Genomic DNA, 25,048 nt, shown 5'->3' with positions numbered 1-25,048 from the left:
CGTTGCGTAGCAATTGAAGTAAGCAATTGAATATGTGAAACGACTCAATGATGCATTAGAAAATTTCGGTTTCTTCTCTTCTTTCAAATTAATATCGCACATTAATTGTGATCCGCAATCAATTTTATATATATTATAAAAAATACAAATACGAAATCACAAACTTTAATTAAAGTCAGATTTTGTATTCTATTATAGAATTTCTCTTTGTTTTTTATTGTCTTATCTATTTCTCTTAAGAAGAAGCGTTGGATGTTAGAAACTTAATGATGAATACATTATTTGTAGTTCGTTGCTAAACAAATACTATTGTAATTTGTCGTATTCGATTCTCGTCTCTTCTGGTTAATTACTGGATGCATCGAGAGATGGAAGCATCGAAAGGAAATGCATTGAATCTCATTCTTCGATTGATTACATCATTTAATACGAGAGTTAAATGTGGAGGTCTGAATAATATAATTACTGATTTTTTATATAAAATTAAAAAACTTTTTACCTGGATATGTAGACAAAACAACTTTTTGAAATGTTATTATCATAACACATTGAAACAAACAAATATTAATGGAAAATTAGCAAAACTTTATTTATGTAATCATTATAATTCAGTTAAATCAGTTAAATTCAAATTAATTACAACACTGTAACGAACTACGTTTGATAGACTTTTTGTCCAAAAAATGGCCTAATTGAAATTTTTAAATAAAATAATTTTATTTAAAATTTCCTTTATTTTATATTATAAAGTTTTACAAATTTTACAAATATTCGATTCAATTTATACAATTTATTTCATAAAGAAGTATTAAGTTTCTAACACGATTAAGGAAGTTTATTTATAGGCAATCCTCAAATAACACGATATAAATTGTTATAAATATTACTTTTAAAAAACATTACATTTCACAGTTGACTAAAATCTTGTATAGTTAAGAACATGTAAAATAAAAATCTGTATGAATGTATATATTTTTTGTATGTAATAACATTGGAAATAACCTTTGAAACAAATTAAAAAAAAAAAAAAAATAACAAATAAACTATTACTAAAAACTTATCTTATGAGATACAGCAGAAATTCCCAATTAAAGCAAAACTAATTCCGACTCGAATTTCCTGAATCTCGGCAAATAATTCTGAAGCAATCAATATCTACAAATAGTAATAGCTAAATTTTATTTCTTTTTTCAAAACTATAGAGAATCAACAGCTGCGGGGTTTCAACTTAACGCAGATTCCGTTCTCTGACGTTAACGTGATCTTGGAAATTAGTAGTGGTTTGTATCCAGGTACAGGAAGTAACTCGAAGTTCTCGATCACTTTGGATATGGCCGTCTTCAACTCAAGCATAGCAAATTTTTGACCTAAATTAAAAATAACAATCTTTAATAGTAAATTACATAATCTATTTATTTACCTATGCAATTTCTGTGACCGGCGCTGAAAGGAATGTAAGCTAACGGATGGCGTTTAGACTGTTTATCAGCTGTAAACCTCAAAGGATCAAACTTCTCGGGATCCGGGAATTCAACAGGATCTCTGTGCAAAGTGTACTGGTTTATGGTTATCATTAAATCCTTTGGAAACTTGGTTCCATCTAAAGTATATTAGAATCTAAATTATATCACATAAACAATATTTTTTTACTGACTGTATTCAAATTCTTTTCCTACTACTCGTCCATGAAACGGGACTGATGGATACAGCCTTAGAGATTCCTTAATTACCATCTCCAAATATTTTAAATTTTGAAGATCTTCGATTGTAACTGCGCGATCTGTTGGTAACACGCGACAAATTTCCTCGTACGCTAGTTTCTGCACCTCCGGGTTCTTTGAGAGGTTGTAACAGGTGAAGCTTATTGCCGCTGAAGTAGTATCATGTCCCTGAAAATATATTCAAATCAAATACTTTCCACGAATGAATAGTATAAAAAATACATTAGATGTTTACTCACTTCGAATAAAAAAGTATCAACTTCCTGGCGAATCTCTTCGTTGGTCAATGGTTTACCATCAATAGTACTCTTCAACAGGATGTCCATGAAGGTCATCTTCCTACGTTTACCAAACTCGTCGCATTCATCTTCATCATCGGAATGACGTGACTCCAAAAATTTTCTCCGTTTCTCAATAATGCCGAGGCTGAAGCTGGTAATGGTTTCCAGAGCTTCCAACTCGGTTTTATAAAGATTTGTATACTTATACGTCCATTCGGTTCTATAAATCGGATGTATCATGCGCACCACTGCAATATCCTGCATCATTTTTATCGCTTCCATGTATTTGTGATCGGGGTTGCACTGGACGTTCACGGCTGTTCCCATCGCAGTATCTGGAAATAATCACTACAGCTAAGCTCGTCCTCATATAACCAACTGCTTACCGCATATAACGTCCAACGTATAGAGACTAACTATTGTGTGCACATTCACGCAATCCTCGCTGGAGGCTTTCAGCAGATTGTCGATCAGGAACTTTCCTCTCGATTCGAACACCTCGATGAAATCCTCCAGGATCTTGTAATGGAAAGCTGGTGTTAGGATCTTCCTGCGCGATCGCCATTTATCATCTGCATATCATTTCTTTCATAAAAAAATATCGAACTGTGGAAATTATCTACAATACCTGAACTGATGAGAAGACCATCGCCCAGCCATCGACTCAATAGCATAATGTAATCGTCTGATTTATTTCTCAAGTTTGATGAATTCATGACTACTTCCAACAGTTTCACATCAGTCGTTAGCAAGCTCAGTCGCAAGCCGGTGAATATTTTTGCGGTCTTTCCATATTTCGCAGGAAATTCGTTGAAAATATCAATATTTTCTGAAATATATCAATCGTTTATAGCTTCAATTATGGAACAAATCAGTATATTACAATATTATATTATATACTAGCAAATTTATTTGCAAGTACAGATAATTATTGAAGAATTTAACTATTCTTTTAAATTTGTAACAGTTATTAATAAATTTATATAAAAATTATAGAAATTTTTTTATTTTTAAAGAATAATTATTTTCATTTATTTTTTATATTAGATTTTTCCTGTCTTCGAAGGTGAAAATTTAATTATTTCTCGTTGTTGTCTTGAATAATTTTTACTTTCAATATAAACTGAAATTAATATTTTAAGAAAATAATCAAACGTAAATATAATTTATGTTATCTGCTTTATAACTTCATTAAACATAGACAATTGACATGAAACTTAAAATCATTTTAATTATTTGTATTGTTTTAAATTTATTTATCTATTCATATCCCAAAAATTCGATTAAGCATTAAATAATAAACTTTGACTTATTAATTCTAACAAAACCGATATTAACAACGAATAAAATGAAGTAGTTTTTTTGAAACCTTGAACTTCTATAGCAGGGGTGGCCAAACTGTGGCTCACGAGCCGCATGCGGCTCTTCAAAGGTCTTGTTATGGCTAGTTGAGCCACAATAAAACACAAATATTATATATATTTTATATTCTGACTGATTTTTTTTTTTAATTATTATACCAAAAACTTTAGGTGCGGCTCTTGTTGCAAAAAGTCTGGCCACCCCTGTTCTATAGATGTGTATGAATTCTAAAAAGTTTACTTTATATTACTTCATTTCTCTTTTACTAATAAAGTTCCAACAAAGTTGTTTAATATTAATTTTTATTTATGTACACTTAAATTATATTTTTCCATCTTACTCGTATTTCTTTTCAAAAACAGATAATTCCCAATAATCGGTAATGGTGGAGGTCCACTGAAATTACGGAATTGCTTCAAATACTTGTATCGTTTGATAACCAGGAAGAGCGTAACTACAACGATTACGTACAGCAGCAGCATGTTTAAAAATACTGTCACAAATAGTTAGGACGATGCCGTATTTGTACTTCTTGTCGTTATCACCATTTCCGCACTCAACCATCAATTACAATTATTCAATGATCAAGCAAAAATGCACGTGGACAATTGCGTAACAATTGGAGTGAACAATATAATGTGAGAAACGACTCAATGAGCGAAATGTTAAATACGCTCAACAATTGTTGAATTTCCTCCTCAGCTTTAAAATTAACATCGGACTTTAATTGGAGCCTGAAGAGTCGTTAAGCATCCATCCAAATCAATGTTATATCGATTATAAAACAAATACGAATTTAAGACTTTAATTAAAGTCATCTTTTACGCAATTTCTCTTTGTTTTTACTATCTTCTTTTTTTCTCTCAAGCAAAATCATTGAATGTTATAAAGTACTGTTGAAGACATTGTTTGTATTTCTTTGCTAAACAAATAAAAAATTTGACGTATTCGTTTCTTCTGATTAATTGCTGGATGTGTCAAGAGATGAAAGCATCAAAAGCATCGAGTCATTCGTGTTCCATGATAAAAACGTGCTGCACTATCTGTAATTCGAGAGTTCAATGTTGAGGTCATGATAACGTAATTACTGATTTTATTCAGAAAATAAAAACAACGTTTTACCTGGATTACATACACAAAATAAATATTTATTGTTTGTAATAATAATAAGGTTTATTGCAACAATTAATATGATATCAATGCAATAATTAAATTAATCTGTTGCAAATATTTATTTTTAATCTCATAACTTTGTTATATTATTATCATAACACATTGACACAAAGAAATATTTATTGAAAATTATAAAACAAATCTTTGTTTATGTAATTCAAATTAATTACAATAATGTAACAATATATATTTGGTCATGAAAATAGTACAATTGAAATTTTTAATTAAAATAATTTCATAATTATTTACTTTATTTTATATTAAATTATTATATTGACCTTTACAAGTATATTTTAAATAATATATGCATATTTGTAAGCTTGAATTTCTAACACGATTAAGAAAGATTACTTGAATTTAACTGCTTTATTATACAGTAAACTTTTTAATAACATTACTTTTCGCCGTTGATCAAAATCTAAAATGATTACGAAGCGATTTATATTTAAATTAACCATTGACGTTAATATTTAGATATACACTTTGAAACTAATAACAAAATGAGATAACAAATAAATTATTTATAAAACAATTATCAAATCAAACATATCTTATGAGATACTTCAATTAAAAAAAACATAATTCAAGAAGTTTGAAGTTAATTTTAATCAAAGTTTATGAATCTTTTACCGAAGTCTGGATTAGTGCAATTCCGTCTCGATCTCGATTGACGTTCTTGGTCGATAATCCTAAATGATTTGGGTACATCTCATCTCCTGACATTGATTTCGATCAATCGATATTCACGAATAGTATTTGATACATTTTATTTATTCTTAAGAATTATAGAATTTCCCAAACTTTTCCTGCAACGGAACAATTCGTAAATCATAAATTTTTTACGAAACACTTATTTTATAATTACCTACATTACAAAATAATAACATAATCAATAAAATTGAAAAAAAATTAAAACAAAACTCATTATATATTTAGTAATTATTTAATCCCAGGTTTTCATCTATACAGAATCAAGCGCTTCGGGGTTTCAACTTAACGCAAATTCCATTGTCTGAGGTCAACGTGACCTTGGAAATTAGTTGGGGTGAGTATCCAGGTACAGGAAGCAATTCAAAGTTCTTAATCACTTTAGCTATGGCCGACTTCAGCTCAAGCATAGCAAATTTTTGACCTAAATTAAAAATAGTAACATTTGCTTAAATTGTAAATTGCATAATCGAATTATTTACCTATGCAATTCCTGTGACCGGCGCTGAAAGGAATGTAAGCTAACGGATGGCGTTTAGACTGTTTCTCGGCTGTAAACCTCAAAGGATCAAATTTCTCGGGATCCGGGAATTCAACGGGATCTCTGTGCAAAGTGTACTGGTTTATGGCTATCATTATATCCTTTGGTATCTTGGTTCCATCTGAAATATATTCGAGTATAAATAAAGACTCTAATATTCAAGACTTTTGTACTAACTGTAGTCAAATTCTTTATCCACTACTCTTGCATGAAACGCGACCGATGGATACAGCCTTAGAGATTCCTTAATTACCATCTCTAAATATTTTAAATTTTGAAGATCTTCGATCGTAACTGCGCGATCTGTGGGTAACACGTGACAAATTTCCTCGTACGCTAGTTTCTGCACCTCCGGGTTCTTTGAGAGATTGTAACAGGTGAAGCTTATTGCCGCTGAAGTAGTATCATGTCCCTGAAAATATATTCAAATCAAATACTTTCCACAGATAAATAGTATAAAAAATACATTAGATGTTTACTCACTTCGAATAAGAAAGTATCAACTTCTTGACGAATCTCTTCGTTGGTCAACGGTTTACCATTAATAGTACTCTTCAACAGGATATCCATGAAGGTCATCTTCCTGCGTTTGCCAAACTCGTCGCATTCATTTTCATCGACGGAATGACGCGACTCCAAAAATTTTCTGCGTTTCTCGATGATACCGAGGCTGAAGCTGGTAATAGTTTCCAAAGCTTTCATCTCGGTTTTGTAGATATTTGTAAACTTGTATGCCCATTCGTTCCTGTAAATCGGATTCATAATGCGCGCCACTGCAATATCGAGCATTGTTTTTATCGCTTCCATGTATTTGTGATCGGGATTACACTGGGCATTCACGGACGTTCCCATCGCAGTATCTGGAAATAATCACTATAGCTAAGCTTGTCCACATACAACCAACTGCTTACCGCATATAACGTCCAACGTATAGAGACTGAATATTGTGTGCACGTTTACGCAATCCTCTCTGGAGGCCTTCAGCAGATTGTCCACAAGGAACTTTCCACGCGATTCAAACACTTCGATGAAATCCTCCAGGATTTTATAATGAAAAGCTGGTGTTAGGATCTTCCTGTGCGCTCGCCATTTATCACCTTCATATTATTTATTTCATAAATACATATTGAACTATGGAAATTATCTACAATACCTGAACTGATGAGAAGACCATCGCCCAACCAACGATTAAATATCAGGATGTAATCGTCTGATTTATTTATCAAGTTTGGAGAATTCATGACCACCTCCAGCAGTTTCACATCTGTCGTTAGCAAGCTCAGTCGCATGCCGGTGAATATTTTTGCGGTCTTTCCATATTTCGCAGGAAATTCGTTGAAAATAGCAATATTTTCTGAAATAAATCAAATAATTTAATAATACACAAGTCATTTAAACAAGATCACTAACACAATGTTTCATATTTAATAGCTTTTTATATTAAATTATATTCTAGTAACTTTATTTCCAAGTATAGCGAATTCTTCACCAAAAAGTTCAGATTTAGCAGGATTTATTATTTTTTCTAATTTTTAATGTAATAAGGAATAATTATTTTGATTTCCATTTATTTATTTATATTTGTATTAGAATTTATTTTTCGTCGTAAGTGATTAATTGATAATTAATTATTTCTCGTTATTTTTTAATAATTTTTACAGTACTTTTAATGTAAAATCATATAAAAGTACACTTCTAGAATAGCTAGAAGTTCAACGTACATACGGGTTGAGCAATAAATAATGAACTCTTACAAATTAATGCTAACAAAACTGATTTTTTTCTTAAGATTTTAATAACTACATAAAAGCAGTGAACAAAATAAAGCTACTATACGTGACTTTAAGACATATTAAAAAAAGGGGCGTAAAGACTTAGGTCGATAGCCCATTGGTTGCATTGTAACTAATAAATATTATTATTGAAATAAATATGGTGTTTATTTTAGAAACCTTGAATATTTATAGAAATTAATTAATTCTTTATATTAGTTGTAATTATCTGTATATGTTTTTATTCCAAATATAGTAATTACACTTCCCGGTCTCTTTGTTACTAATATAGATCCAACAAGGTTGCTTTAAACAAGTTTTTATTTATATACTTTTAAACTATATTTATCCATCTTACTCAGATTCCTTTTCATAAACAAATAGTTCCCAATAATTGGTAATGGTGGAGGTCCATTGATATAACGGAATTGTTTCAAATACTTGTATCGTTTGATACCCAAGAAGAGTGTAACTAATACGACGATAACGTAAAGTAGCAACATCTTTAAAAGTACTGTCACAAGTCGTGGACATAACGCTATACTTATTTAGTTGTTACTCTCGTTATCTCCATCTGCGCACTCAACCTTCAATACAATTATTCAATTATCAAACCATGCGCGAATACTGCATTCTTTTCTGTAATGCTGCAACAACAGTTGTTGATTTGCGGAGTTATTGGAAATATGATCCACCGACATAATAAAATTTAGCTTTTTCTTCTCTGCTTTCAAATTAATATGATGCGTTCATTGAGAGCTGGAAAAACCGGAAGTGTTGTTAAACATCTATCCAAATTAATGTTATATCGATTATCAAACAAATACGAATTAACGGACTTTCATTAAAGTCACCTTTTATCATCTGTTATGCAATTTTTCCAGGACGTCTTGTTTTCTTTTTGCATGTTGGAAACTAATGATAATGATGGATTTCCTAGCGCAAACAAATACAAATTGGTCGTATTTGATTCTCGACTCCTCTGGTTAATTGCTGGATGAATTTATATGTTTATTTATCGCATACACTCGTTTTCCTTGATAAAAATGCGCTACGCTTCTTCAATTGACTGCTCTTTTTAATCCGAGAGTTCAAGTTTGAGGTCACGATAAAGTATTTGTACTTTCTTTCATAATACATTGATATAAATAATATTTTTAAAAATTAAATAAAAACCAATTGTAATGATTCTTTACAATTTTCAGTGAAATCATAGAAATTGAAATTAATTACAGCAATGATATTTTTATTGAAATAGAACTAGTTTATTGTTTTTATTACAGGCGGAAAGACAACGGTTGAAAAACTTTTGGGCGAATAAAAATTGTTAAATTTTACTCATAAACAAATATCAAATTTTGTGTATGTAATAAGGCGAAACGATTTACATTTATATTCAAGCTAACGATTGACGTAAGCATTTGTAAATACACTTGGAATCAAATAAAAAAAAATGTTTCTATGAAGGAAAAAACGAAGAAAATTAATGAATATTATACAAGATGTGTTAAATGATTTCATTATGTAACATTTTGGGTTAATCTAAGTAAGTTTTGAGTAACTTATACTTACTGCTTGGATTTTTAAATAGTAATGCGTTTCCAACTATTGGATATGCCTTGGGTCCATCGATTTTTTCAAATAGTTTCAAGAAATTGTACCTTTTATAGCACAGTACGAGAAAAACAAGCAGAATCACAACCGCGTATTGCCACATCTTGGTGCAAACACTCAGCAATTTCAATAAATGTATATTTATTCGATCCGTTTATCTTGTTATTATATTAATTTCATTCAAAAAAGGATAAGAAACAAAATGAACCATGCGCATCTATTTTATCGTCAGTGTTTTTAAATAAACTTCTCATGAATGCATGATAATCTCTGTAAAATTAATTATTTATCAGTTGAAAATAGAGAAATATATTTCTGATAGTTTAAATATTATTTTTTATATATTTTTATATCACTATTGACTTTAATAGGGACGAATTTACATTTGATATAAAAACTGCGACCCTTTAATGAAAGTTTATGAATATTTTTCCAAACTCAGAATTAGTACCATTCCGGTCTTAAGTCTATTGATGATACCGAATGAATTGGATACATTTGGATACATTTGGAACTCAAATCAATAAGTCTTAAAATTTGAAAAAACTAAATTTTATTTAATATTAAAACGTACAGAAAATTAAGAGTTTCTGGGTTTCAACTTAACGCAGATTCCGTTGTTTGAGTTCAACGTGATCTTGGAAATTAATTCGGGTGTGTATCCAGGTACAGGAAGTAACTCGAAGTTCTCGATCACTTTGGCTATGGCCGTCTTCAACTCAAGCATAGCAAATTTTTGACCTAAATTAAAAATAACAATATGTTTAATAGTAAATTACATAATCGAATTATTTACCTATGCAATTCCTGTGACCGGCGCTGAAAGGAATGTAAGCTAACGGATGGCGTTTAGACTGTTTATCAGCTGTAAACCTCAAAGGATCAAATTTCTCGGGATCCGGGAATTCAACGGGATCTCTGTGCAAAGTGTACTGGTTTACGGCAATCATTAAATCCTTTGGTAACTTGGTTCCATCTGAAGTATATTAAAATGTAAATTATCAGTCAAATAATCAATGGTTTTGTACTGACTGTATTCAAATTCTTTTCCCACCACTCTTGTATGAAATGCGACCGGTGGATATAACCTAAGAGATTCCTTAATTACCATCTCCAAGTAATTTAAATTCTGAAGATCTTCAATCGTAACTGCGCGATCTGAGGGTAACTCGTGGCAAATTTCCTCATACACCAGTTTCTGCACTTCTGGGTTCTTTGATAGGCTGTAGCAGATGAAACTTATTGCTGATGCAGTAGTGTCATGTCCCTGAAAATGTATTAAAATCTAGTAATATAATCTTAAAATTAGAAAGATTTATAACTTTGGAAAAGTAAAATGTTTCATGTTTACTCACCTCAAACAAGAAAGTATCAACTTCCTCGCGAATCTCCTCGTTGGTCAACGGCTTACCATTAATAGTACTCTTCAAGAGGATATCCATGAAGGTCATCTTCCTGCGTTTACCAAACTCGTCGCATTCATTTTCTTCATTGTAATGACGCGACTCCAAAAATTTTCTGCGTTTCTCGATGATCCCGAGACTGAAACTGGTAATGGTTTCCAGAGCCTTCAACTCAGTTTTGTAGAGATTTGTACACTTGTACATCCATTCGGTCCTATAAATCGGGTTCATAATGCGATCCACGGAAATATTGCACATCGTTTTTATCGCTTCCATGTATTTGTGATCGGGATTGCACTGGGCATTCACGGACGTACCCATCGCAGTATCTGGAAATAATCACTCTACCTAAGCTCTTCCGCATATAACCAACTGCTTACCGCATATAACGTCCAACGTATAGAGACTGATTATTGTGTGCACGTCCACGCATTCCGCACTGGAGACCTTCAACAGATTATCCACTAGGAACTTTCCACGAGATTCGAATACCTCGATGAAATCCTCTAGGATCTTGTAATGGAAAGCCGGTGTTAGGATCTTCCTGTGCGATCTCCATTTTTCACCTGCATGTCATTTGTTTCACAAAGATTTCTTAAACTGTAGAAATTATCTACAATACCTGAACTGATGAGAAGACCCTCGCCCAGCCATCGTTTCAATAGCATAATGTATTCGTCTGATTTATTTATCAAGTTTGGAGAATTCATGACCACCTCCAGCAGTTTTACATCCGTTGTTATCAAGTTCATTTTCATTCCTGCGAACATTTTTGCGGTCTTTCCATATTTCGCACGAAATTCGTTGAAAATAGCAATATTTTCTTAAACAAATCAAATAGAATATTTTTATAACTTAAATATAATCGTTAAACTAAAAACACAATATTTCGTAAAGTCAAACAACAATTATTTGCTTGTAAACTTTATTTGCAAGAATGAATATAGAAAATTATTGAATCAAAGATGTTAAGTAATAAATTTCACTTTGGGTTTATTTTTAAATTTTTATAAAACAATTCTTAAATCAAACGTTTATTATGACAAACAACAGAAATTCTCCAATTAAAAAGCATTATTCAAAAAAGTTTAAAGTAATATAAAGGAATATTTGCACATAAAACAAAATTTAATAGATAAGAAAACATATATAATATTATGGATAAATTATTGAGAATTAAATAATTTCAGTGTTACACTTCTAGTTAATATAATTATTACGTAACTATTGAGTAACATATACTTACTGCTCGGATTTTTAAGCAAAAAATAGTTTCCAACTATTGGATATGCTTTAGGTCCATCAATTTTTTCAAATTGTTTCAAGTATTTGTACCTTTTAAAGTACAAAACGAGAAAAAGAAGCAGAATCACAGCCGCGTATTGCCACATCTTCTTACAGACACTCACCAATTTTCATAAGTAAGTATTTATTTGATACGTTTATCTATTGCAGCTTGATTCTATTAATAACATTAAAAATAAGAATAAGAAACAAAATGCAATGCGCGCATATTCGTTATAACGACTATAAATTCTGAATATTCTTACATAAATACTAATTTATATACAGCTGACTTATCTGATAGTTTGGTGATTAGATTTTTTTTCTGATATAATTTATCATGATTTTAATTTATTTATAAATCTAATTAAGGCTAAATTGACATAAATCTCATTTTTGTACATGTTTATAAACACATTAATAACATTTATTTCATAAGACAATAAATATAGATATTAGTGTTTCTCGCATCTCCAAATCATTAATTCTTACAAACTATCCAGTAATGAAAATTTATAAATCTTTTTCCAAATTCGGAATTCTGGCTTTCACTAGATTGATGATACCGGCTGCTAATGGATTAGCATTAGAATATGATTTGAGTATTCATTTGGATCAATCTTCACTAATAATAATAATAGCTATTTATTATTATTTTATCTTCAAAACTATAGAGATTCAAGTCCTTCTGGGCTTCAACTTAACGCAGATTCCATTGTCTGAGGTCAACGTGACCTTCTTAATTAGTTGGGGTTTGTATCCATGTACAGGAATTAACTCGAAGTTCTTGATCACTTTGGCTATGACTGCAACTCAAGCATAGCATAAATTAATAATTGCAATATTGGTTTAAATTGTTAATTACATAATCAAATAATTTACCTATAACTTCTTTGCTAGTTGCTTCAGCATTTTTAGTTTTCATTATTTTATGTAATCTAATTTATTTTGTTTTAACTTCACAAAAATTAACAATTGCAGGCAACAATTGAATGTGCGTTTCACAGCGAAACAACTTAATGAGCGAAATGTTAATTGCGCTCGTTATTTTGGGATGATGCAACAACGGTTGTTGATTTGCGGAGTTGTTGGAATGCGGTCCGCCGGTATAATTAAATTTCGCATTTTCATCCTCTGCTTTCAAATTAATATGCGACGTTAATTGAGAGCCGGAAAAGCCGGAAGTGTCATTAAGCATCCATCCAAATCAATGTTATATCGATTGTCAGACAAACACGAATTCGCGGAGTTTAATTAAAGTCGCCTTTTGTCGTCTGTTATGTAGGGACTCCGTGTGTTTTTTTGTGCTCCATCAAGAGCTTCTTCGCTTTGGATGTTGGAAACTAATGATGAAAGCTTTGTTTGCATTTCCTTGCTAAACAAATACTAGTTTGTCGTATTCGATTCTCGTCTCTTGTAGTTAATTGATCGAAAGATGGAAGCATAGAATCACATTTATTTGTCGCCTATATTCGTGTTCCATTATCAAAACGATTCTTCAATTGACTGCATTCTTTAAACCGATAGCACAGGATAAACTAATTACGTATTCATCAAATAGAAGCAGCAGTTTATCAAGATTTCACACACAAAATAAGTATTTATATTTATATAGGCACATAAACAAATTTGGAAAAATAGAAAACGTTTATATCATGATTAAAAAGAAGCTATTTACTTCGATAACGATTGGAATACACTTCAAAACAAATTAATATATAAAAATGATTCGAATTAAATTTGTTGCTGAGAAGAAAAAAAAATATTAAGATAACAAAATAAAATATTTATAAAACAATTTTTAAACAACACTTATCTTATGAGATACAGCAGAAATTGTCCAATTAAAAATCATTAATCAAGACGAATTAAGTATTAAAAAATAACAGTAAAGAAAAATTCATAAAATTTAAATCGTAAGTAACTATTGGATACGCCTTAGGTCCATCGTTTTTTTCAAATTGTTTCAAGTAGTTGTACTCTACAGCAAATCAATCTTCACGAATAGTAATAGATACAATTTATTTTATCTTAAAAACTACAGAGAATCAAGCGCTTCTAGGATTCAACTTAACGCAAATTCCGTTGACTGACTGTAACGTGACCTTGGAAGTTAGTTGTAGTGTGAATCCAGGCACAGGAAGTAACTCGAAGTTCTTGATCACTTTAGCTATGACCGACTTAAGCTCAAGCATAGCAAATTTTTGACCTAAATAAAAAAGGGCAATATTTTTTTTTAAATTATAAATTATATAAACGAATTATTTACCTATGCAATTTCTGTGACCGGCGCTGAAAGGAATATAGGCTAACGGATGGCGTTTAGACTGTTCATCAGCTGTAAACCTCAAAGGATCAAACTTTTCGGGATCCGGAAATTCAACTGGATCTCTATGCAAAGTATACTGGTTTACAGATATCCTTAAACCTTTTGGTAACTTGATTCCATCTGAAGTATATTAGAACGTAAATTAAGAATATAGTAATAACTACTTGTGTACTGACTGTATTCAAATTCTTTATCAACAACTCTTGAATGAAGCGGGACCGATGGATGCAGCCTTAGAGATTCTTTAATTACCATCTCCAAATATTTTAAATTTTGAAGATCGGTGATCGTAACCATGCGATCTGTCGGTAACACATGGCAAATTTCCTCGTACGCTAGTTTCTGCACATCCGGGTTCATTGCGAGGTTGTAACAGGTGAAACTTATTGCTGATGCAGTAGTGTCATGTCCCTGAACAAAAATCCAATTCTAGTAATATGATCTTACAAAATTTGTTTCAAGAAATAAAAAGAAATTTATAGTAAACAAGTTAAATATAATTCAAAACTTTACTAATTTCTTATTAGATGTTTACTCACCTCGAATAAGAAAGTATCAACTTCTTGGCGAATCTCCTCGTTCGTCAACGGCTTACCATTAATAGTACTCTTCAACAAGATGTCCATGAAGGTCATCTTCCTGCGTTTACCAAACTCGTCATATTCGTTATCATCATTGGAATGATACGTTTCCAAAAATTTTCTGCGTTTCTCAATGATGCCGAGGCTGAAGCTGGTAATAATTTCCAAAGCATCCATCTCGGATTTGTACATATTTGTATACTTATACATAAATTTTATTCTGTAAAATGGGTTTATAATGCGCGTCATTGAAATATCGCACATCGTTTTTATGGCTTGCATGTATTTGTGATCGGGATTGCACTGAACGTTCATAGCCGTTCCCATCGCAGTATCTAGAAATAATCATTATAGAGTTAAGCTCGTTCTCATATAACCAACTGCTTACCGCATATAACGTCCAACGTATAGAGACTGAATAATTTGTGCACGTTCACGCAATCCTCGCTGGAGGCTTTCAGCAGATTGTCCACCAAGACCTTTCCTCGCGATTCGAACACCTCGATGAAATCCTCCAGGATCTTGTAATGGAAAGCTGGTGTTAGGATCTTCCTATGCGATCTCCATTTTTCACCTGCATGTCATTTGTTTCATAAAGATTTCTTAAACTATACAAATCATATACAATACCTGAACTGATGAGAAGACCATCGCCCAACCATCGACTGAATGCTATGATGTAAGCGTATGATTTATTTATCAAGTCTGGAGAATTCACGATCACCTCTATCAGTTTCAAATCAGTTGTTATCAAGGCCGCGTGCATACCAAAGAACATTTTGGTGGTCTTTCCATATTTCGCAGGAAATTCATTGAAAATATTAATATTTTCTGAAATAAATCAAACAATTTTTAGAACAAACACAACTTATATATAATAGTTTCAAATAATATAATAGCTTCACAAATTAAACAAATATTAAAATATTTCTAGTAGTTTGTTTATTTATCCCTTTCGCGATGATATTTCTTTTGGAGCCCGTTAGAACACAGCAAGTTTTTTTTTTCAATTTTAATTTCTTTATGGAATTGTTAGTTATCTTACATTTATGTTATTTGATTTGTAGCTTTTTGTGTGCTTTAGCTCTTTGTGCCATTACATTGTTAGTTTTTTTGATTAATGATTATTAAAAAAAGAAATACTTAATTGATTTTACAAGTTAATATGATATTTATGTGTGTGATGGTAAGAATTTTTTATTGATTGACTCCAGAAAGGACGTGATTTCTGGGTCATCTGGTCATTTCTGGTTGCTTGCAAGCACCGCAGGAGGGAACGGGATTTTGTGTTTGGATATTTTTTTGTGGCTGCTATCGGTGGAGAGACAATTCTGAGAGGTATAGACAATTTTGTGTTATATTTTTATGACGTGTCGTCCCTGATTTTTTTTAATTTGATCAGATATTGGAGGGAAACAACACGTCAAATGTGTTTTAGTGGTATATATAAGTTGTTTAACATCTAAAATTTCAATCTTTCCATCCCTTTGACTTCCCAATTTGGTAACAATTATAATAAAATAAATAAAACTGTATTTTTTTATCTTACTCAGAATACTTCTCATGTCCAGGAAGTTCCCAATAAACGGTAATGATGGAGGTCCATAGAAATCACGAAATTGATTCAAATACTTGTATCGTTTGATACCCAAGAAGAATGCAATTAATACCACTATAATGTACAGCAGCATTTTTATTCGTACTATCACAAATCGTAGACATAGTGAAGTACTTATACTTACTTTCGTTATCTCCACCTGCGCATTAAACTTTAAATTATAGTTAATCGATAATCAAATTAAAATATTCAATAATATATTTTACTATTTCTTAGAGTATTAAATTTCAGTCAATTAATAAATTATATATTTATTTAGAAAAAGGAAATTACAATAAATATATTCAATACTTAAAAATACTTCACTTCTGAGTTTCAACTTAACGCATATGCAGAACTTATACTTACTTGCGGTATCTCCAACTACACATTCAACCTTTAATTATAATTGATCCATGATCAAATCTAAATGAACGCAGTGTCCGTTACAATTGGATGCAACAATTTAATTAAAACGACTTAATGATCGAAATATTAATATGTAAGAATTGTATTCTGCGCGAATTGTTGGCAAATTTCCTCGTTGACCAGTTTCTGCACACCCGGCTTCTCATATATTTGCTAATTTGTTGAGTTATATAATTTTCAAGTATATATATAAATGTGCTAAAACTAGTATAGTTTTTGTAATCTGTAACGAGATAACGATATTCAAGAAACTAATTTTTAATTCTGACAAAAAGATAAAGTTTTCTTTATTTTTAGTAATTAGACAAATATTTTTTAATATGTTATTTATAGCTAAATCTATAGATGATAAGATTAGTCATATTCTATATTTGTAGTGGTTGTTCTTCAGTTTTAGCTCCAAAAAAATACGTCAGATGAATTACTCATCTATTAAGTATTATATTCTTTCCATATTTCTTAGAAAATTCGTTGAAAATAACAACATATTCTGAAAGAAAACAAAAACATAATAATCACTATTTACTAATTAATATGTTTTAAGCAACGAACGTGTGTCCAATATCTAAATGTAACATTTTTATAAAATCAATAAATTGTTGAAACATTTCTAATGGATAACATGTTGTTTGCTTCGGTTTTAAATTTTTTAAACAGATTAAATTTTAATAAAGGGAAATTCACTTCGAGGCAAATAAAAATCTGAACATATTTTTTTTTAATTAAATTAATTTCATGGTATCATTATCATAATTCTAATATATTCTATACTCACTTTTCTAATTTTTAATCAAAAAAATAGTTTCCAACTATTGGATATGCCTTAGGTCCATCGAATTTCTCAAATTGTTTCAAATACTTAAAATACAGAACGAGAAAAATAAGCAGAATCACAAACGCGTAATGCCGCATCTTTGTGCAAACAATCAACAATTTTCAAAAGCGAATCGTAGAGATAGTGTAGTACTTATATTTACTTGCGTTATCTCCACCTGCGTATTCAACTTTTAATTATAATTAATCAATAATCAAAACTAAATATCCAATAATATGTTTTAACTATTTCATTCATAATGAATCAAATTTCTATCACGATTAAGAAAGTCCCGAATTATACGATCCAAAATTGCTACAACCCTCAGTGTTTAATAAACCGTTTTTTTAAGTAAACTTTATGTTATTTCAACTTTATTTTAAACGATTTATCTACAGTAATAATAGGACTAAATATGCTCACGTAAATAAATCAATTAATAATTTATATATTTATTCAGAAAAAAAAAGATTTTACCAGAAAACAACTTGTGATAAAATTGTATTTTAAAAGTGAGGGCTCAAATTAGGATTTAGATTTCTTGAAGCGCGTGCTAAGAAAATTTAAATTTTAATTATTATATTGTTCTTTAGTATATATACTTAAAATATTCGAAAAATAAAGTAATTCATTTTTTTTTTACTATATCATTCATAAAAAATTATCAAATTTTTAACACAATTAAGTAAATTTATGGAAAATTATAGTTAATCCTCTAATAACATGGTCAAAAATTGCGATAACCTTCAGTAATTTAATAAACCATTTTTCAAGTATTGTTTTCCACAATTTTTAATAGAATTACTTTTCACCGTTAAGCGAAACCTTGTGCAGTTAAATTCAAAAATATTAATCTTGAATCAAGTCCTTATTTGAATCAATTATTTACAGATTAAATTGTGTAATTCAAAGATTGAAAACTGTTTTTGTTATTTCATCGTTATCTCAATGTTTTCGTATATAAATTATTTAATAAAATATATATGTCGGAAATAGCACCAGACCAAACAACAACAATGTCTAGTCGTAAGAGCACCACAAGGAACCAATGACATTATATCATTGTCAGCACACTGGAGCGCGTAGACAGCCAACAAAAAAAATACATATATTGTTTACAATTTTTCGTGAGTACTTCTAGGTTTCAATTTAACGCAGATTCCATTGTCTGAGGTCAACGTGACCTTCTTAATTAGTTGGGGTTTGTATCCAGGTACAGGAAATAACTCAAAGTTCTTGATCACTTTGGCTATGGCCGACTTCAGCTCAAGCATAGCGAATTTTTGTCCTAAAATAAAAATAGCAATATTTTTTGTAAACTTGAAAACACATAATCAAATTATTTACCTATGCAATTCCTGTGACCGGCGCTGAAAGGTATGTAAGCTAACGGATGGCGTTTAGACTGTTTATCAGCTGTAAACCTCAAAGGATCAAACTTCTCGGAATCCGGGAATTCATCGGGATCTCTGTGCAAAGAGTACAGGTTTACGGCTATTCTTAAATCCTTTGGTAACTTGATTCCATCTGAATCATAATAGACTATAAATTAAGTACTCAAATAATTAATAGTTTTGCACTGACTGTAGACAACTTCTTTATCCACTACTCTTCCAAAAATCATGACTGGTGGATACAGCCTTAGAGATTCCTTAATTACCATCTCTAAATATTTTAAATTCTGAAGATCAGTGATCGTAACTGTGTGATCTGTCGGTAACACGTGGCAAATTTCCTCGTACACCAGTTTTTGCACATCCGGGTTCTCTGCGAGGTTGTAACATGTGAAACTTATTGCCGCTGAAGTAGTATCATGTCCCTGAACACAAATTTAATTCTAGTAATATCATCTTACAATTATTGCTCCAAGAAGCAAAAAAAATAACAACTAACAAGCTAAATATTGTACATTTACATTTTACTGTTTTTCTCGGAAACTATAAAAGATAGAATGGATGCAAAGGATGCATATGAAAGCTGAATAGTTGGGGAATGTAACGAGTATTCATATATTATTGTGATTTCATCGGTTTGGCTGTAATTGCTGTTTAAATTTGAAAAAACGTTCAAAAAGCAGTGTTTTCACATTTTATTGATTTAATAAAATAGTTGGGGAATGTAACGAGTATTCATATATTGTTGTGATTTCATCGGCTTGGCTGTAATTGCTGTTTAAATTTGAAAAAACGTTCAAAAAGCAGTGTTTTCACATTTTACTGTTTTTATCGGAAACTATAAAAGATAGAATAGAAAAGTTAGTTAGCTTTCCTAATTTCATATTAGATGTTTACTCACCCCGAATAAGAAAGTATCAACTTCCTCGCGAATCTCCTCGTTGGTCAATGGCTTACCATTAATAGTACTCTTCAACAGAATATCCATGAAGGTCATCTTCCTTCGTTTACCAAACTCGTCGTAGTCGTTAACATCATCGGAATGACGCGACTCCAAAAATTGTCTGCGTTTCTCGATGATGCCGAGGCTAAAGCTTTTAATAGTTTCCAGAGCCTTTATCTCACTTTTGTAGAGATTTGTATACTTGTACATCCATTCACTCCTGTAAATCGGGTTTAAAAGGCGCGTCGGTGCAATTTCGCACATTGTTTTTATCGCTTTCATGTATTTGTGATCGGGATTGCACTGGGCATTCACGGAAGTTCCCATCGCAGTATCTGGAAATAATCACTCTACCTAAGCTCGTCCGCATATAACCAACTACTTACCGCATATAACGTCCAACGTATAGAGATTGATTATTGTGTGCACGTCCATGCATTCCTCGCTGGAGGCCTTCAACAGATTGCCCACCAGTAATTTTCCATGAGATTCGAATACCTCGATGAAATCCTCTAGGGCTTTATAATGGAAAGCTGGTGTTAGAATCTTCCTGTGCGATATCCATTTTTCACCTGTACGTCATTTCATAAACATTTATTAAACTATAGAAATTATCTACAATACCTGAACTGATGAGAAGACCATCGCCTAGCCAACGACTGAATAACATAATGTAGTCGTTTGTTTTATTTGTCAAGTTTGGAGAATTCATGACCACCTCTAGGAGTTTCACATCCGTTGTTATCAAGTTCATTAACATGCCGGTAAACAGTTTTATGGTCTTTCCATATTTGCTATGAAATTCGTTGAAAATAGCAATATGTTCTGAAAGAAAATAGAAATATAACAAACAAATAATATACTTGTGTAAATATATAGTTATGTAACAAATGGGTGAATGTTTATTACTTCGATTAGTGTTGATCCAATACAGTGCGGTTCGAAAATTTTTAAACAAATCTATGAGTTAAATAATTATAATAAATTCTATACTCACTTTTCGGATTTTTAAGCAAAAAATAGTTTCCAACTATTGGATATGGTTTAGGTCCATCAATTTTTTCAAATTGTTTCAAGTATTTGTACCTTTTAAAGTACAAAACGAGAAAAAGAAGCAGAATCACAGCCGCGTATTGCCACATCTTCTTACAAACACTCAGAAAATTGTGAAAATGAATATACATTCGATTAATTATCTGGCGTTGCAAGATTTTGTTAATTTTATAATAAAAATAGAATAAGGAATCAGCTAGAATGCGCAGTGTTTATACAGATAAGGTTCATATATGTTTATTTATTAACAACATATTACTTATTTTGTTTACAATTTTTCGTGAGTACTTCTAGGTTTCAACTTAACGCAGATTCCATTGTCTGAGGTCAACGTGACCTTGGAAGTTAGTTGGGGTGTGTATCCAGGTACAGGAAGCAACTCAAAGTTTTGAATCACTTTAGCTATGGCCGACTTCAGCTCAAGCATAGCGAATTTTTGTCCTAAAATAAAAATAGCAATATTTTTTTTGTAAACTTTAAAATACATAATCAAATTAATTACCTATACAATTTCTGTGACCGGCGCTGAAAGGAATATAAGCTAACGGATGGCGTTTAGACTGTTCATCAGCTGTAAACCTTAAAGGATTAAACTTCTCGGGATCCGGGAATTCATCGGGATCTCTGTGCAAAGAGTACAGGTTTACGCCTATTCTTAAATTCTTTGGTAATTTGATTCCATCTGAAGAATAATAGAATATAAATTAAGACTCAAATAATCAATCAGTTTTGCACTGACTGTAGACAAATTCTTTATCCACTACTCTTCCATATAACGCGACTGATGGATACAGTCTTAGAGATTCCTTAATCACCATCTCTAAATATTTTAAATTCTGAACATCAGTGATTGTAACAGCACGATCTGGTGGTAAGACTTGGCAAACTTCCTCGTAGACCAGTTTCTGCACCTCCGGGTTTTTTGAGAGATTGTAACAGGTGAAACTTATTGCCGCTGAAGTAGTATCATGTCCCTAAAAATATATTGAAATCTAGAAATATGATCTTAAAATTATTTATAATTTGTTGTTTGAGCTCCAAAAATACGTCAGATGAATTACTCACCTCGAATAAGAAAGTATCAACTTCCTCGCGAATCTCTTCATTGGTCAAAGGATTACCATTAATAGTACTCTTCAACAGAATATCCATGAAGGTCATCTTCCTTCGTTTACCAAACTCGTCGTAGTCGTTAACATCATCGGAATGACGCGACTCTAAAAATTGTCTGCGTTTCTCGATGATGCCGAGGCTAAAGCTTGTAATAGTTTCCAGAGCTTTTATCTCGGTTTTGTAGAGATTTGTATATTTGTACATCCATTCACTGATGTAAATCGGGTTTACAAGGCGCGTCGATGCAATATCGCACATTGTTTCTATCGCATCCATGTATTTGTGATCGGGATTGCACTGGACGTTCACGGATGTTCCCATCGCACTATCTAGAAATAATCACTATAGACTTAAGCTCATTCGCTTATAACCAACTACTTACCGCATATAACGTCCAACGTATAGAGACTGAATAATTTGTGCACGTTCACGCAATCCTCGCTGGAGGCTTTCAGAAGATTGTCGATCAAGAACTTTCCTCGCGATTCGAACACATCGATGAAATCTTCCAAGATCTTGTAATGGAAAGCCGGTGTTAGGATTTTCCTGTGCGCTCGCCATTTCTCCCCTGTATACCATTTATATAATAAATAATACTCAAACTGTGGAAATTTTCCATAATACCTGAACTGATCAGAAGACCATCGCCCAGCCATCGATTGAATAGCATGATATAGTCATTTGTTTTATTTATCAAGTTTGGAGAAGTCATGACCACCTCTAGGAGTTTCACATCAGTTGTTACCAAAGCCGCGTGCATACCAACGAATAATTTTGTGGTCTTTCCATATTTCCTAGGAAAATCGTCGAAAATAGCAACATTTTCTGAAAAATAACAAAAATATATTAAACACAATTTAGTGTTTAAATATTTGAAATAATTTGATTTAATATTTCAAGTTTCATAGCTTCATATAGTTAAGCAATGAATGGGTGACCTACATCTATTATATAAATTATTCGCAACTAATTATTGATTGAAAAAAAAATCTGAATTTAACATTTTTCTAAGATCAATAAATTGTTAACGTCACAATATAATAGATAACACCTTTTTTGCTTCGATTAGTGCTGATCAAATTTTGATACAAATTAAATTCGATTTTTTTTTTAAATATTCATATGGCATCAAATCTGTATTTAGAGATTCACTTCGAGACAAATAAAAAATCTCAACTTACATTTTTTAAATTAAATTAATTTAATAATTTCATTATCCAATAATTACTTAATTCTAATCATTTCTATACTCACTTTTCGGATCTTTAATCAAAAAATAGTTTCCAACTATTGGATATGCTTTAGGTCCATCTATTTTTTCAAATTGTTTCAAATACTTGTACCTTTTAAAGCACAGAACGAGAAAAATAAGCAGAATCACTAACGCGTATTGCCACATCTTCTTAGAGACACTCCGAAAATTCGATTAACTGTCGCTACAAGATTACATTAATTTCATTACAAAGAAACAAACAGTGCTTATAGATAAGGTTCTTAATGTTGTAACAGCATAGTTGACCTAAAAACAAATTATTTATCAGCTTGAAAAATAAATAAGCAATCATTTATTTTAGTTTTTTTCTTAAATATTTGTTTCTATTTAAATTTAAAAAAACTTCTTTGTTTTTACTACAGGATTAATTTACTCGTTTATGTTAATAATTAAATTCATGATCTATAATTCATTAAACAAGACATAAAGCAGATATTTTTAGGTGTAAATAAAATCGTTGATTTAATGTCGATAAATCAAGTTTTTTTCAACATTTCGCACCTTGTTTCGTATGAAATATTTGTCGTAAATACAAGGCAATTCGCAACACCTGCTGCATAATTTAGGAGAGTCTATTAGTCTATTAATTTTCGATCAACAAGTGAAGATTTAAAATTTCCCAAAATGAAATATTAGTAATTTATTTGTTGGAAATATGCAATTAATAGCCCTAATAGTTTCACATTATTTATGTAAAAACATAATAATAATTATGTTTTATAAAATAATTAAGATTTAATAAAAAAAAAGTATGATTGTTTTAATTAAGATGTGGCAATACGCGTCAATGATCAATTTCAGTACAAAAATATAAGTAATTAAAGAAGCAGACACGTTACAAAAAAAAATAAACAAGCAGCAAAGCACAAACAATTAAAACAAAAAAAGTACTGTACGTTAAAGTAAATTACGCGATTTTTCTGCTCACTGCAGACAGAAGATATTTCACGTTTCTTCTCGGACTCCTTTTTATCATCCGCCCTTCATATTCATTTTTGTTTGTCCGGCCAATTCATTTGAGCGGAGGAGCCCTTTTTTTAATTTATGTATGGCAATTTACTCTGCTTTTATTATTATTTACTTCGAGCGAAAAACTGACAAAAAAAAATACGAGAAGAAAGAATGATTGCGCAAATAGCACAGGTAGAACGTAAAGGAAATTTGAATTGGAAAAAAACGAGACAATAAAAATAAAATAAACAACTTTATTTATTCACGACAATCCAATTATGCTTTGCGTCCTTTAAATTAGTCCTTCGAAACAGTCTGTTAAATAATTCATACGCAAAATGAAATAATAATTATTTTATTCTCTCGCAGTTTCGGTCAGAGCTGGACCGATATTAATATCGAGTAATTGATGAAAATTATGTTATTGCTGGTCATTTATGTGCGGTGCTTGCAAATTGTGCGTTGACAATTGGTCGGAGCGAATAAACAAAATTCTCGTATACAATTATGTTTTATTTCGTTTTGCGAAACGAAAATTGATTCAGTTTAATTGAAACATAATATTTGTCGATATTTTTTGTTTCATTATAAATTATTTATGTTTATATAATATTTTTTTTTATATTGATTTTTACAATTATTTTTTATTAAACTAAAATGAAAGAAAAAATAAAAATATTCTAATATTTTCTAAGATACAATTGATATTTCT

At 31.0% G+C, this 25,048-nt stretch overlaps 6 protein-coding genes across 7 annotated transcripts; all 6 read right to left on the bottom strand.

Annotated features, from left to right (window-relative positions):
* Positions 1 to 1,099: 1,099 nt before the first annotated feature.
* Positions 1,100 to 3,874, bottom strand: LOC108569955 (cytochrome P450 4d2-like). Its single transcript, XM_017931744.1, has 7 exons — positions 3,705 to 3,874; positions 2,631 to 2,831; positions 2,389 to 2,574; positions 1,961 to 2,337; positions 1,655 to 1,889; positions 1,421 to 1,600; positions 1,100 to 1,367 (listed from the first exon to the last, which is right to left on the bottom strand). The coding sequence occupies exons 1-7, from the start codon at positions 3,844 to 3,846 to the stop codon at positions 1,207 to 1,209; spliced, it is 1,482 nt and encodes a 493-aa protein (XP_017787233.1). The 5' UTR covers positions 3,847 to 3,874; the 3' UTR covers positions 1,100 to 1,206.
* Positions 3,875 to 5,466: 1,592 nt separating this feature from the next.
* LOC108569952 (probable cytochrome P450 4d14) lies at positions 5,467 to 9,317 on the bottom strand. 2 transcript variants are annotated; one of them, XM_017931739.1, is made up of 7 exons: positions 9,131 to 9,317; positions 6,940 to 7,140; positions 6,698 to 6,883; positions 6,270 to 6,646; positions 5,964 to 6,198; positions 5,728 to 5,907; positions 5,467 to 5,669 (listed from the first exon to the last, which is right to left on the bottom strand). In XM_017931739.1, exons 1-7 carry the CDS (start codon positions 9,273 to 9,275, stop codon positions 5,509 to 5,511), a joined length of 1,485 nt encoding a protein of 494 aa, XP_017787228.1. In that variant the 5' UTR covers positions 9,276 to 9,317; the 3' UTR covers positions 5,467 to 5,508. The 2 variants fall into 2 exon arrangements, with proteins under 2 accessions (XP_017787228.1, XP_017787229.1); XM_017931740.1 differs by lacking the exon at positions 9,131 to 9,317 and adding an exon at positions 7,917 to 8,097.
* Positions 9,318 to 9,708: 391 nt separating this feature from the next.
* LOC108569953 (probable cytochrome P450 4d14) lies at positions 9,709 to 11,985 on the bottom strand. Its single transcript, XM_017931741.1, has 7 exons — positions 11,822 to 11,985; positions 11,198 to 11,398; positions 10,956 to 11,141; positions 10,528 to 10,904; positions 10,205 to 10,439; positions 9,969 to 10,148; positions 9,709 to 9,913 (listed from the first exon to the last, which is right to left on the bottom strand). Exons 1-7 carry the CDS (start codon positions 11,964 to 11,966, stop codon positions 9,753 to 9,755), a joined length of 1,485 nt encoding a protein of 494 aa, XP_017787230.1. The 5' UTR covers positions 11,967 to 11,985; the 3' UTR covers positions 9,709 to 9,752.
* A 1,626-nt stretch (positions 11,986 to 13,611) lies between these two features.
* Positions 13,612 to 21,094, bottom strand: LOC108569954 (probable cytochrome P450 4d14). Its single transcript, XM_017931743.1, has 7 exons — positions 20,944 to 21,094; positions 20,571 to 20,771; positions 20,333 to 20,518; positions 19,905 to 20,281; positions 19,194 to 19,428; positions 18,957 to 19,136; positions 13,612 to 14,068 (listed from the first exon to the last, which is right to left on the bottom strand). The coding sequence occupies exons 1-7, from the start codon at positions 21,086 to 21,088 to the stop codon at positions 13,908 to 13,910; spliced, it is 1,485 nt and encodes a 494-aa protein (XP_017787232.1). The 5' UTR covers positions 21,089 to 21,094; the 3' UTR covers positions 13,612 to 13,907.
* Positions 14,121 to 16,496, bottom strand: LOC108569956 (cytochrome P450 4d2-like). The gene is made up of 6 exons (XM_017931745.1): positions 16,319 to 16,496; positions 15,400 to 15,600; positions 15,158 to 15,343; positions 14,728 to 15,104; positions 14,365 to 14,599; positions 14,121 to 14,308 (listed from the first exon to the last, which is right to left on the bottom strand). Exons 1-6 carry the CDS (start codon positions 16,458 to 16,460, stop codon positions 14,121 to 14,123), a joined length of 1,329 nt encoding a protein of 442 aa, XP_017787234.1. The 5' UTR covers positions 16,461 to 16,496.
* Positions 21,095 to 21,267: 173 nt separating the features above from the next.
* Positions 21,268 to 23,511, bottom strand: LOC108569949 (probable cytochrome P450 4d14). Its single transcript, XM_017931736.1, has 8 exons — positions 23,498 to 23,511; positions 23,367 to 23,455; positions 22,737 to 22,937; positions 22,495 to 22,680; positions 22,065 to 22,441; positions 21,739 to 21,973; positions 21,502 to 21,681; positions 21,268 to 21,440 (listed from the first exon to the last, which is right to left on the bottom strand). The coding sequence occupies exons 1-8, from the start codon at positions 23,509 to 23,511 to the stop codon at positions 21,268 to 21,270; spliced, it is 1,455 nt and encodes a 484-aa protein (XP_017787225.1).
* Positions 23,512 to 25,048: the final 1,537 nt, after the last annotated feature.

The sequence above is a fragment of the Nicrophorus vespilloides genome, unplaced genomic scaffold, assembly GCF_001412225.1.
Source record: "Nicrophorus vespilloides isolate i.1.1-1 unplaced genomic scaffold, Nicve_v1.0, whole genome shotgun sequence".
NCBI classification, from domain to species: Eukaryota; Metazoa; Arthropoda; class Insecta; order Coleoptera; family Silphidae; genus Nicrophorus; species Nicrophorus vespilloides.
This window is presented reverse-complemented; position numbering and strand designations above follow the sequence as displayed.